The sequence below is a fragment of the Anneissia japonica genome, unplaced genomic scaffold, assembly GCF_011630105.1.
Source record: "Anneissia japonica isolate Jap-2015-1 unplaced genomic scaffold, ASM1163010v1 scaffold284697_len431725_cov185, whole genome shotgun sequence".
Classification (NCBI taxonomy): Eukaryota; Metazoa; Echinodermata; class Crinoidea; order Comatulida; family Comatulidae; genus Anneissia; species Anneissia japonica.
The window spans coordinates 56,712-65,929 of record NW_022717350.1 but is presented as its reverse complement, the minus strand read 5'-3'; the positions used below and the strand labels follow the sequence as shown (position 1 = coordinate 65,929).

The 9,218-nt window shown below is 36.3% G+C and overlaps 2 protein-coding genes across 4 annotated transcripts; one reads left to right on the top strand and one right to left on the bottom strand.

Annotated features, from left to right (window-relative positions):
• Window positions 1-9: 9 nt before the first annotated feature.
• Window positions 10-4,407, top strand: LOC117110211 (B9 domain-containing protein 1-like). 2 transcript variants are annotated; one of them, XM_033252840.1, is made up of 8 exons: window positions 10-167; window positions 916-984; window positions 1,499-1,610; window positions 2,161-2,257; window positions 2,386-2,448; window positions 2,874-2,941; window positions 3,220-3,433; window positions 3,464-4,407. In XM_033252840.1, the coding sequence occupies exons 1-7, from the start codon at window positions 108-110 to the stop codon at window positions 3,420-3,422; spliced, it is 672 nt and encodes a 223-aa protein (XP_033108731.1). In that variant the 5' UTR covers window positions 10-107; the 3' UTR covers window positions 3,423-3,433; window positions 3,464-4,407. The 2 variants fall into 2 exon arrangements, with proteins under 2 accessions (XP_033108731.1, XP_033108730.1); XM_033252839.1 differs by having other exon boundaries at window positions 3,220-4,407.
• Window positions 4,324-8,824, bottom strand: LOC117110208 (vezatin-like). Of its 2 annotated transcripts, none has more exons than XM_033252835.1 (3): window positions 8,695-8,824; window positions 5,849-7,764; window positions 4,324-5,474 (listed from the first exon to the last, which is right to left on the bottom strand). In XM_033252835.1, the coding sequence occupies exons 2-3, from the start codon at window positions 7,752-7,754 to the stop codon at window positions 5,095-5,097; spliced, it is 2,286 nt and encodes a 761-aa protein (XP_033108726.1). In that variant the 5' UTR covers window positions 7,755-7,764; window positions 8,695-8,824; the 3' UTR covers window positions 4,324-5,094. The 2 variants fall into 2 exon arrangements, with proteins under 2 accessions (XP_033108726.1, XP_033108727.1); XM_033252836.1 differs by having other exon boundaries at window positions 8,700-8,823.
• Between the last annotated feature and the right edge of the window lie 394 nt (window positions 8,825-9,218).

The window sequence follows — 9,218 nt, the reverse complement described above, 5'->3', positions numbered from 1 at the left end:
TTAGCAAAGCCTGGCTGCTTTGCAAAGCGTGGCGGAGTCGAGCCTTGCTGCTGCACTGGTCTGCAGCAGGATCTCTAGGTACGTCCATAACAACAAATGATACAAAAATGGCATCTAATCCAAGTGTATTTTTACTTATGTTAAGTGGACAGATTGAATGCGGTGACGTGAGTAGACTTTAGCCATACTATCAAGTTTGAAATAAAATCTTTTATAGAGTATCTCAGAGCCTAGTATTCTGTAACACGCCTTGTGTAGATGCTAGGCCCAGCTGGCCTAGTACTATAGGCCTAGCTAGGCCTAGATTAGGTGCGGTGGTAGGCCAAGGCCGGCTATAGTGTACTACTACTCCCATTCCAGAGATACAGTACAGTAGGTAAAGGCCTTGGCTATGTCCAGACTAATTCACCCTAACCTAGACTAGGCAGGCTTGTAATTACAGTAGGCATAAATAAAAGTATAACTGGAAAAGTGTTCTTTTTTTTAAAATTCACTCAAGTAGTAGTAGGCCTAAGGCCTATATAACAGTTCTAATAATAATACAATAAATAACATGATTCGTGCTTGTCTGTCGCTTGGCCTAGACTTAATTCAAGAGGCTCTCTCTGACAACGTCCACTAATGCTCTTATGTTATCGTAGACACAAGGTTGTCACGTCAAATATGTCGGTCCTCCATCAGGGACCTCCATTCCCCCATCAGGGAAATCAGTTCCCCTTCCCCCTTTTCTGGGACATTTTGCTTCCACCCCCTTCTCTTCTTCAAATAAATCCTGGCACCACAACTCTTCTGAGCAGAAAGTGCAGCTATTGGAAAATAGACCAAACGCCTATGTGACATCTGTATTTCTCAGAATATGGTAATTGATGGTGGCACAGTTACTTTGAATCAAATAATTTTCATTTTATTTTGCAGTTTCCAGAATTTGATAATATCTACTTTAAGTACAACTTTGTATTTGGCCAAGACTGGGTCATCACCTCGGTAAATAACATTTTGCTTTTTGTAATTGTCATTTTTCTGTGATTGCTTTTTGTTTGGATAAACTTTTATGATTTAAATTTTCAAATGCTGCTAAAAAATGTAATTGGTGACCATCCAATCCTGTTTGCTGTATCATTATCACTCCCGGCATTTATTCTTTCAGATACAAAGCACTACCGCTGTTGTTTTTAATACAGTATTTAGCCCTGGCTTAGGTATACATGGTCCATGACTGTAGTAATCCTGTAGACCTACACCATATTCAGCCTTATTATCTTATACCTACTCATCTAGTTAACTTGTTTTCATCATTTTTCTCATTCTCTCAACCAATCATATCAATTTCCTGACAAAATTTTAGCAACCACTATTCAATTTTAAAAATCGTGGGCTAACTAAAATTATTTTATTATTTGGGGTGAAATTGGAGGACCTCCAGGATTTAGTCACAATTGGTCTCATTGTACTGTATTTGTTTACTTATGTATCTACATTTTTTTACCACATCCATTAGGGTTTAGAAGAGGGAGTGTCGCAAGTTAGCAAGAAGAGCCAAGACGGCCGGCACACCTTCGTTTGGAATTTTCCGCTAGAAGTGACTTTCAAAAGCACAAATCCTTTTGGATGTAAGTTAAATTTTAAAATTATTTTCCTATTTTAATTCCTTTCAATTTACTTTATATTATTTTAATTATGAAAATAAATTTTTATTGAATTAACCAACAAGATAAATTTTGTAATCATAAAAAACAATATATTTACAACATTATTTTACTACATTTACTAACATTTACACTTTCAATGCAAAGCATGTGACAATTTTGGAGGAATGTATGTTAATAATGAACCAACTCTCCACTCCAAAAAAATGATTTTATTGAAAAAGTGGTTATCCCTTTACTGACTCGCATCTTGCTAATCAGATGCGCTTCATAACCGCAAGGGAAAGGCGTAATATAATACCCATTACCAGTACATATTAAGTACACATTAAGTAGAGTGTATGCAGTAGACGCATTCATGCAAATTGCCAAGTACATTTTCATTGTTGCCTCGTTTTCATCTGTCTATATTCTCTCTGTTAGTCACATACATTTTTTATATGCTGTAAATATATATTGTTTCATCAGTTGTTTACAGTCACTTAAAATATACGAACTTTCTTAAATTAAACAGGGCCCCAGCTCGTTCTTAGTTGCTATGGGCAGGATGTCTTTGGAACGGCTGTTGTCAGGGGCTATGGAGCTGTGCATGTCCCAATTTCTCCCGGAAAGTAAGTTATTCATGACTTATCTTCTCTTATTATGACCATATTTAGTGTTTATTTGTTGTCTTGTCAAAGCATATTAAACATATAAGAAAGTTATTATTTTTCTCTACTACTTACTATTTTTTTTCCAGACATGTTAGAATAATTCCAATGTTTGTACCAGAGTCGTCATCAAGATTTCAGAAATTCACAAGGTATGGTGTGTACCAAAGAGTACAGTTCGCCCCGCCCCCCCCCCCAATTCTTTGGGACATAAACATTTGGGGGTGGTCTGTATGTATACAATCAGAGGAATCCTATTTCTCTTCACCTTTTCTTAACATGAATTTGGAAAAATTAAATTCATGGGGAATTGAATTAGCATCACCCAGTGTAGTGTTACTAGCCTTCCAACGAGTAGACCACTGATGTTGCCATAGATCACAGATTCAATAGCATTCCTTTTGAATTTTCTATTTGAAAATCTATGTTTTATAATAACGTTAGCAAACTTGCTATTTGTGGATCAAATGCAATCTTGCCATTAGTTCTAAATAGTGGCTTGCAAACTGAATTTTTTTATTTTTCAGATACATGAAATGAATTAATAAATAATGTTTTCCTTTTTTGTTTAAAACAGTTGGTTTATGGGTAGAAAACCAGAATACGTAGATGCTAATGTTGTGGCTAGAGGTGAAGGCAGAGAAGGTAAATACTTCATTTTATTTTATCTTTTAACACTATGGGCAACCCCTATCAGGGGAGGGGGGGGGGGAGAGACACCTCTATTTTTTGGTCCCAAAGGTGTTCTTTTATTGGGGGTTCTACCAAGTATATAAGTCATATTAAATTAGGTACTGTACATAGAGTAATGCGTATATCATTGTTTTACTTGTGGAATAAATAAACAAGAAGTATAGCAGTTAGTTATTTAACCATATCCAATGTAAGTGAATTAATCTATATTATTTCTTGTCGAATTTCAGTAACCCGTGTCAGATCTCAAGGTCATATCAGAGTATCTTTCAATATTGTGAGTCGCGATATGAAGAAACTAGGCTACGATGTCCAGCCTTCTTCCCTCAGCATACCGAGTGCATCCACAGCAAGTGCAATGGCCGGGAGTTCTGTCCCAGGTGCTGCAGCGGCTATGCTACCAACGGCTAATGTTGCTAAAGAAGCCAGGTGAGGATGGTGCAAGTCCTCTACTTAAGATGTACCAGTGTTCAACTCAGGAATTGTTTAATTCATTGAATGATCAAAGTCTGAGACTTTAAAAATGAGATGATCAGTCTTTACAATTACTAGGAGGCAAAGCTGATGAGGCAAAAAAAGAGCTTAGGAAAGGGCTTATAGAACCAGATGCAAGTCCACACGGAAACTTCTGAAGCAAATAATGTGCTCAGGAACTGAAATAAAAGTTGCTGCTTAAGTATCTGTAATGTACAATTCTAATAGCTAGCATAACTTCTTATGTGAGAGTGGTTGGGATTCTGCTCAACTTTAATGTTGGGGGTTTGATTTTAACTCTGACACACAACATTTTTCATGTTGCTAGTAGTTTTGAGTAGGATTAGGAATGTATATTCCACCTTGTAAATATTCTTAATAACATGATTAAAATTAGTCTAAATAAAATTAGTTTAAAAGTTTATCAAATATATCGATATCTATATCTTAAAAAGTGTGTGCTCCCCTTTATAATAAAGAATTATCTTTATTCATGCTTTCATTTACAACCATTCTACTGTTACTGCCTTACTCTTTCACACAAATCTATCAAAACTATAATTTATAAATTGCTACTGAATAGATCAATGTGAACAATGTTTTTAAAATGTTGACTATTGTAGATATCGATATATTTGATAAACCATTAATAAGTATTTCATACTGTATACTGTACTGATTTTGTTAGTGCTGTAAATGGAAACATGTTATATCGTCATTGCGGACTTACTCCCGCATACGCCCTTAAAGCTAAAAGAAAATGCATACGTTTAGAGTCCGTACTGAGCCCAAAAAATCCGCAATGAAAATATAACGTGTTTGGAATGATTTTTTCAATAATGGACTCAATGATTACTCAATGACAATTCCAGTTTTTATTCACCTTGATGTACACTGAAGGACATTGACTGTAAATAATTTGTAATAAAATAAATGTAAATTGATTTTCAAGATTTTTATGAATTTTATACTGTAGCATGGTCTATAATTATTGTTACCATTAATCTTTAAACAGTAGCTAATTAATACAGTAGTAAGCATGTTAACTCAACACCCATCGATCTACAAATTTTAGAACTTTGTGCACTCTTGATGTATATGCTACATTATTCTATAATTATTATTTATATGGATGCTTAGCAATACAAAGAACTACCTGTATTTGGAACCATCCTATGGATTACAATGGCCTTTTGCTAAACTGGGATGCACCGATGCACAAATTTAATCAAGAACATATACAGTAACTAATTAGTACAGTAGTAAGCATGTTAACACAACACCCATCTATCTACTATTTTAGTATACTGTACTCATTTACTTTGTGCACACTCTTGATGTATATGCTACATTATTCTATAATTATTATTTATATGGATGCTTAGCAATACAAAGAACTACCTGTATTTGGAACCATCCTATGGATTACAATGGCCTTTTGCTAAACTGGGATGCACCGATGCACAAATTTAATCAAGAACATATACGTCACAAGCACAAACTAGATTTTGTAATTTAAGAAATGGGACACTTTAAAGTACTGTATTAGTTATCCGAGTGCAGTATAATAAAAAAACAAAATCTAACATTGTTTAAAAAGATGAACATTCCCTTTAGTTTAATAAAGCCCCCTATTCTGATTCATCTGTTTCTGATCCAAATATCTCTTCCTGTTGTTGAAATCTACTTGACATTGAAGCAGTCTGGGATGCAAGACTAGCCATCGCCCACAATCCACCCCCAAACTGTGGTGGTGGTAGACTCATCCTCTGAATAGTCTCACCATCATCAGCATTTTCAACTATGATTTCTCTCTCCATAGACTCCAACTCATAGTGATTTGGTATAACTGGTTCAGATTTGTCAATGTTACATTTTGGTACAACATTATTTGAGAATATATCAGGATTGTTGTCAATCTCAGATGTATTTTCATCTACACCTGGGTCACCTTTTTCAAAATCATATTTGGTATCATTTTCCTTGCTAAAAGTCTCAGTTGTATCACAACCTGAAAGGAAAAAAAAAAAAACAATTCAGATAAAGAAAATTTTATAACCCAGAAATTTATATACCCAGAAATTTAATCTCGTTTACACGAGTTATGTTATCATCGATTAATAAAAAACATAATTATGCTGATTGAAAATAATGTATATTACTTTTCGAGGTGTTCAATGATAGTGTTTAAACCATGTAGAGATCTTTATTGAACTCAGCGTTGATCGTTTTTAATAATAAATTTTTATTCTCAAAAACAGTGAGGGGTTTGCGGCAATGTTGGAATCTATTTTTGTAAAGAAATTAAAAATAATACATTGACAGTAAAAATTAGGATACAATACAGATAATTCTTATAAGGTGGAAGGATGATAAAATGGTTACCAGATGCTACTTCGCACATCATCTCAATGGATTTCAATTCCTGGTTCTCCATGACTTTCTGGATGTCAACATCAGGGTTATCTTTTTGTTGTGTGCCTTTTTTATTGCCCTTCTGTTTAAGTTGTTCTCTCACTTGCATCCTTCCAGGTAAGACAGACCTCAGTTCCTGAAGGAGCTGTAACGATGCCTGTCGCTCTTTCCTCTGTTTCCCTGTTTCCTCCTGATACGAGTTTCTAAGGGAAAATCTACCATCAGTGTCGCCTTCATTGGGATCAGTGTAAGCCTCAAACGTTTCATCATCAAACCTTATCTCATCATCTTTTATACCAAACAATTGAATTGGCTGACATGATATATTTCCTGAATGGTGACCAACAGGAAGAGAGTTAATAGGAACATCTGGAGAATTTTTTGAATTCATATATAATTTGTTCAGTTTTGTTTCAACTTCTTGATAACATGCTAAAGATGCTTTCAATTCTGGATTGACTGTCTCTAACAAAGAGTTCAGATCAGCTTTAATACTTTCATCAGACTGGCTGTTATCTTGATTTAAGGCATCACATTTCTGCTGCAGTTCATGAACCCGTGCCGCTGCAGCCTGTAAATGTAGATACAAGCTATGTGCTGCTGTCCAGAGCTCTCCATACTTTCCTTTAGAGATAGATGCCAGACTAGTCCTACAGACATCTTGATCATGCTTTTTGGTGCTGAATTTATGTATATCACTGATCCTCTGGAGCTCTTGAAGATTTCCCTGAGTGTCTAATATCAAAGATTTTGCAACCTTTTCTAAGATTGGTAAAATATAATAGATATCCTTTCCGTTTACATCCCAGGCCTTTGGACAAAGAGACAAACCAAAGCGACGCAAGAACTCTGACCTCTGAACTGCCATTGTCTGCCACACAACTTTAATAGCAGAAAGAGAGAAATTATCAGAAGTTTCTGCTAAATGTTGATGATCCTTTTCTGTCCAGTTTTCATTAGCAATCTTCTTGAGGTCCCTTTCAAATCCAAGATCATATTCAGAGACATTTGCAATGTAGTTGGCAATATTATCGACTTCTGATTGAAGCTTTACTTGCTGGAGAAGTTGTCTTGTACTTTCTCTATAAGTTGAGAACTGAGATAAAGAGGCCTTAAAGACCGCTTCTCTAAGCTGATGGTGTTGTCTTCGTGATTGTCCAAGTAGTGAACTTTTTTCCAATTTCATTAATGGAACTTTGTGAGAAATTATAGTAAATCCTCTGGCAATTAGTTCTGCCTCTTGGATGTTTCTCAGTGAGTTCTTAATACAGCTGTCCATAAGTTCCATTAAGTTCAGCTGCTTGTACAAACATTTTGCAAGATTTGATCGTTTATAGTCAAAGTAGCATTTTATTGTAAACTTAGTTAAATGGCACAATCCAATCAATGTACTCGATAATAACAAAACAGCCAACAGTATTAATTTTGACGTCACCTGGTGCGCTGATGAGTTGCGGAAAACGAACCAGAGACAAGCAATAGATCCAAATATAGCAGAGTTAGCAAAGATCAAAACATTGGAATTGGATTGTTTGTTTTTTTCTTCAATATTTTTCTCTTTCAAACCATATGACATCAACCATTGATAATCTCCAGACATCAGTACCTTTGATTTCAGAAGAGCAACTCTTGGTGCTAAAGGTAAGGAAGTTATTGGTCTAGACGTTGGAAGAATACAAGAAATGACATTTTGAAAAAAACTTCTTATTAGCGTCAACGGATAAATTTGAAGTTCTTTTTCAGTGGGTGCTCTGACTGCAGTCTTAGGATAAGTAGAACTCTCAAAATCTCCATCCATTCCAACTTCTTTCAGGTGTTGAAACAGAGGTGAATTTTCAAATACCACATCCTCATCTTCTTCTATCAATTCATCCATTGTACTATATCTATGGTTAAATACAGAAATAGAAAAAGCATTATCTATACAATTTTTGAGTACTAGTTTAGTAGGCTATTAATTATGCACTTGTCAATTGTACCCCCCCCCCCCAGCACTAGGCCCCTTACATACCCAAAACAGCGGCTTCTCTAACGTGTAAAATTCCCAGCCTTTCCAAGGCCTGTTACATCTACAGTACGGGAAAATTTTAGGCACGTCCCGGCACTACAGGGACACAACTACAGTATGTGTACATCCCCTGCTCAGTCCCGGCTAGTGCCCCGTTATGGTCCGGGTCCAAGGGGGGGGGGGGCGGAACTACAAATGACAAGTGCATTGTACGGTAGTGAACATACACCACTGTTAGAACAGATAATAAAATGATTGGTTTATGTCAAGCCCCCCCATCCCCAAAGCACTACCAGAAGTTTAAACCGGCGTATGCAAGAGATTTCTAGGCAGAGGGGCAAATGAACAAGATCAAGGTAAATTAAGATAATCATGTAACCATCACCTTGAAGGCTGGAATATACCTGAGCCATACACAAATCAGTTAAAAAGGTAAAAAAAACCTATCAGTTCATTGTCTGTTTGATATATTAATTAAATTATTATCATACTCCAGAGTCCAGGCAGGAATACCACAGCCATTTATATTTCAACATCTGGAGTGGAATAAGAGCTTATTATTTGACGTATGTAAAAAAGTAACCGAGGGTAAAGTTAATACTTGTCCCTCAACACAGTTGCATTATGACCTAGAGGTCTAGGCCTCTAGGTCATAATGTAATGCCATGTGGTCCAGTTGTGGTGGTAGGTAAGGCATGGCATGGGCTGCTTTATATTGGGATTGGCTTAGCCTTATAGGCCTAGCCTAAGCTACGTCCCCGAAACGACATTCGTACAATATAATATTATAATGTTCAGTCTACTTAACCTTACGGATGGTATGTTAAAATTGTTATCCCCAAAAGCCAACTTGAATTTCTTAAATCAAAAGGATTTTTGATCTCGAAAAAGCTGCTTTCCGCCGCCGCACCGCGGAGGGAGAGAGAAAGGAAGCAAACTTTTTTGTTTTGATAGAGCGCCCTCTGTTAAAATGGGCAGACAACAGGGAGAGAGAGCAGCGCATAAATTGAAGAACTGTCATCAAAGATCGTATAGCGCCGCTATGCGGCGCAAGATAGATAACTGGGATCGAAAAAGTGAAATCACCATGGGCGCCATGCGAGCAAGCAAATTGAACCAGCAAGTACCCGGAAGTGCATGTAAATAGGCGGCTATCGTTATGTAGGACAGTCATTGTTCTGCAATTAATTGCTGAAATCGGCAAAATATTGGCCCGGTTTATCATTCTTTAGATTTCCGAAGGATGCAAAGAGGTAAGAAAGTCAGCTTATCGTTGAAAATAATAAATAATGGAAGAATATCTGTGAAAAATAAATTATTGTAGCCTAGGCC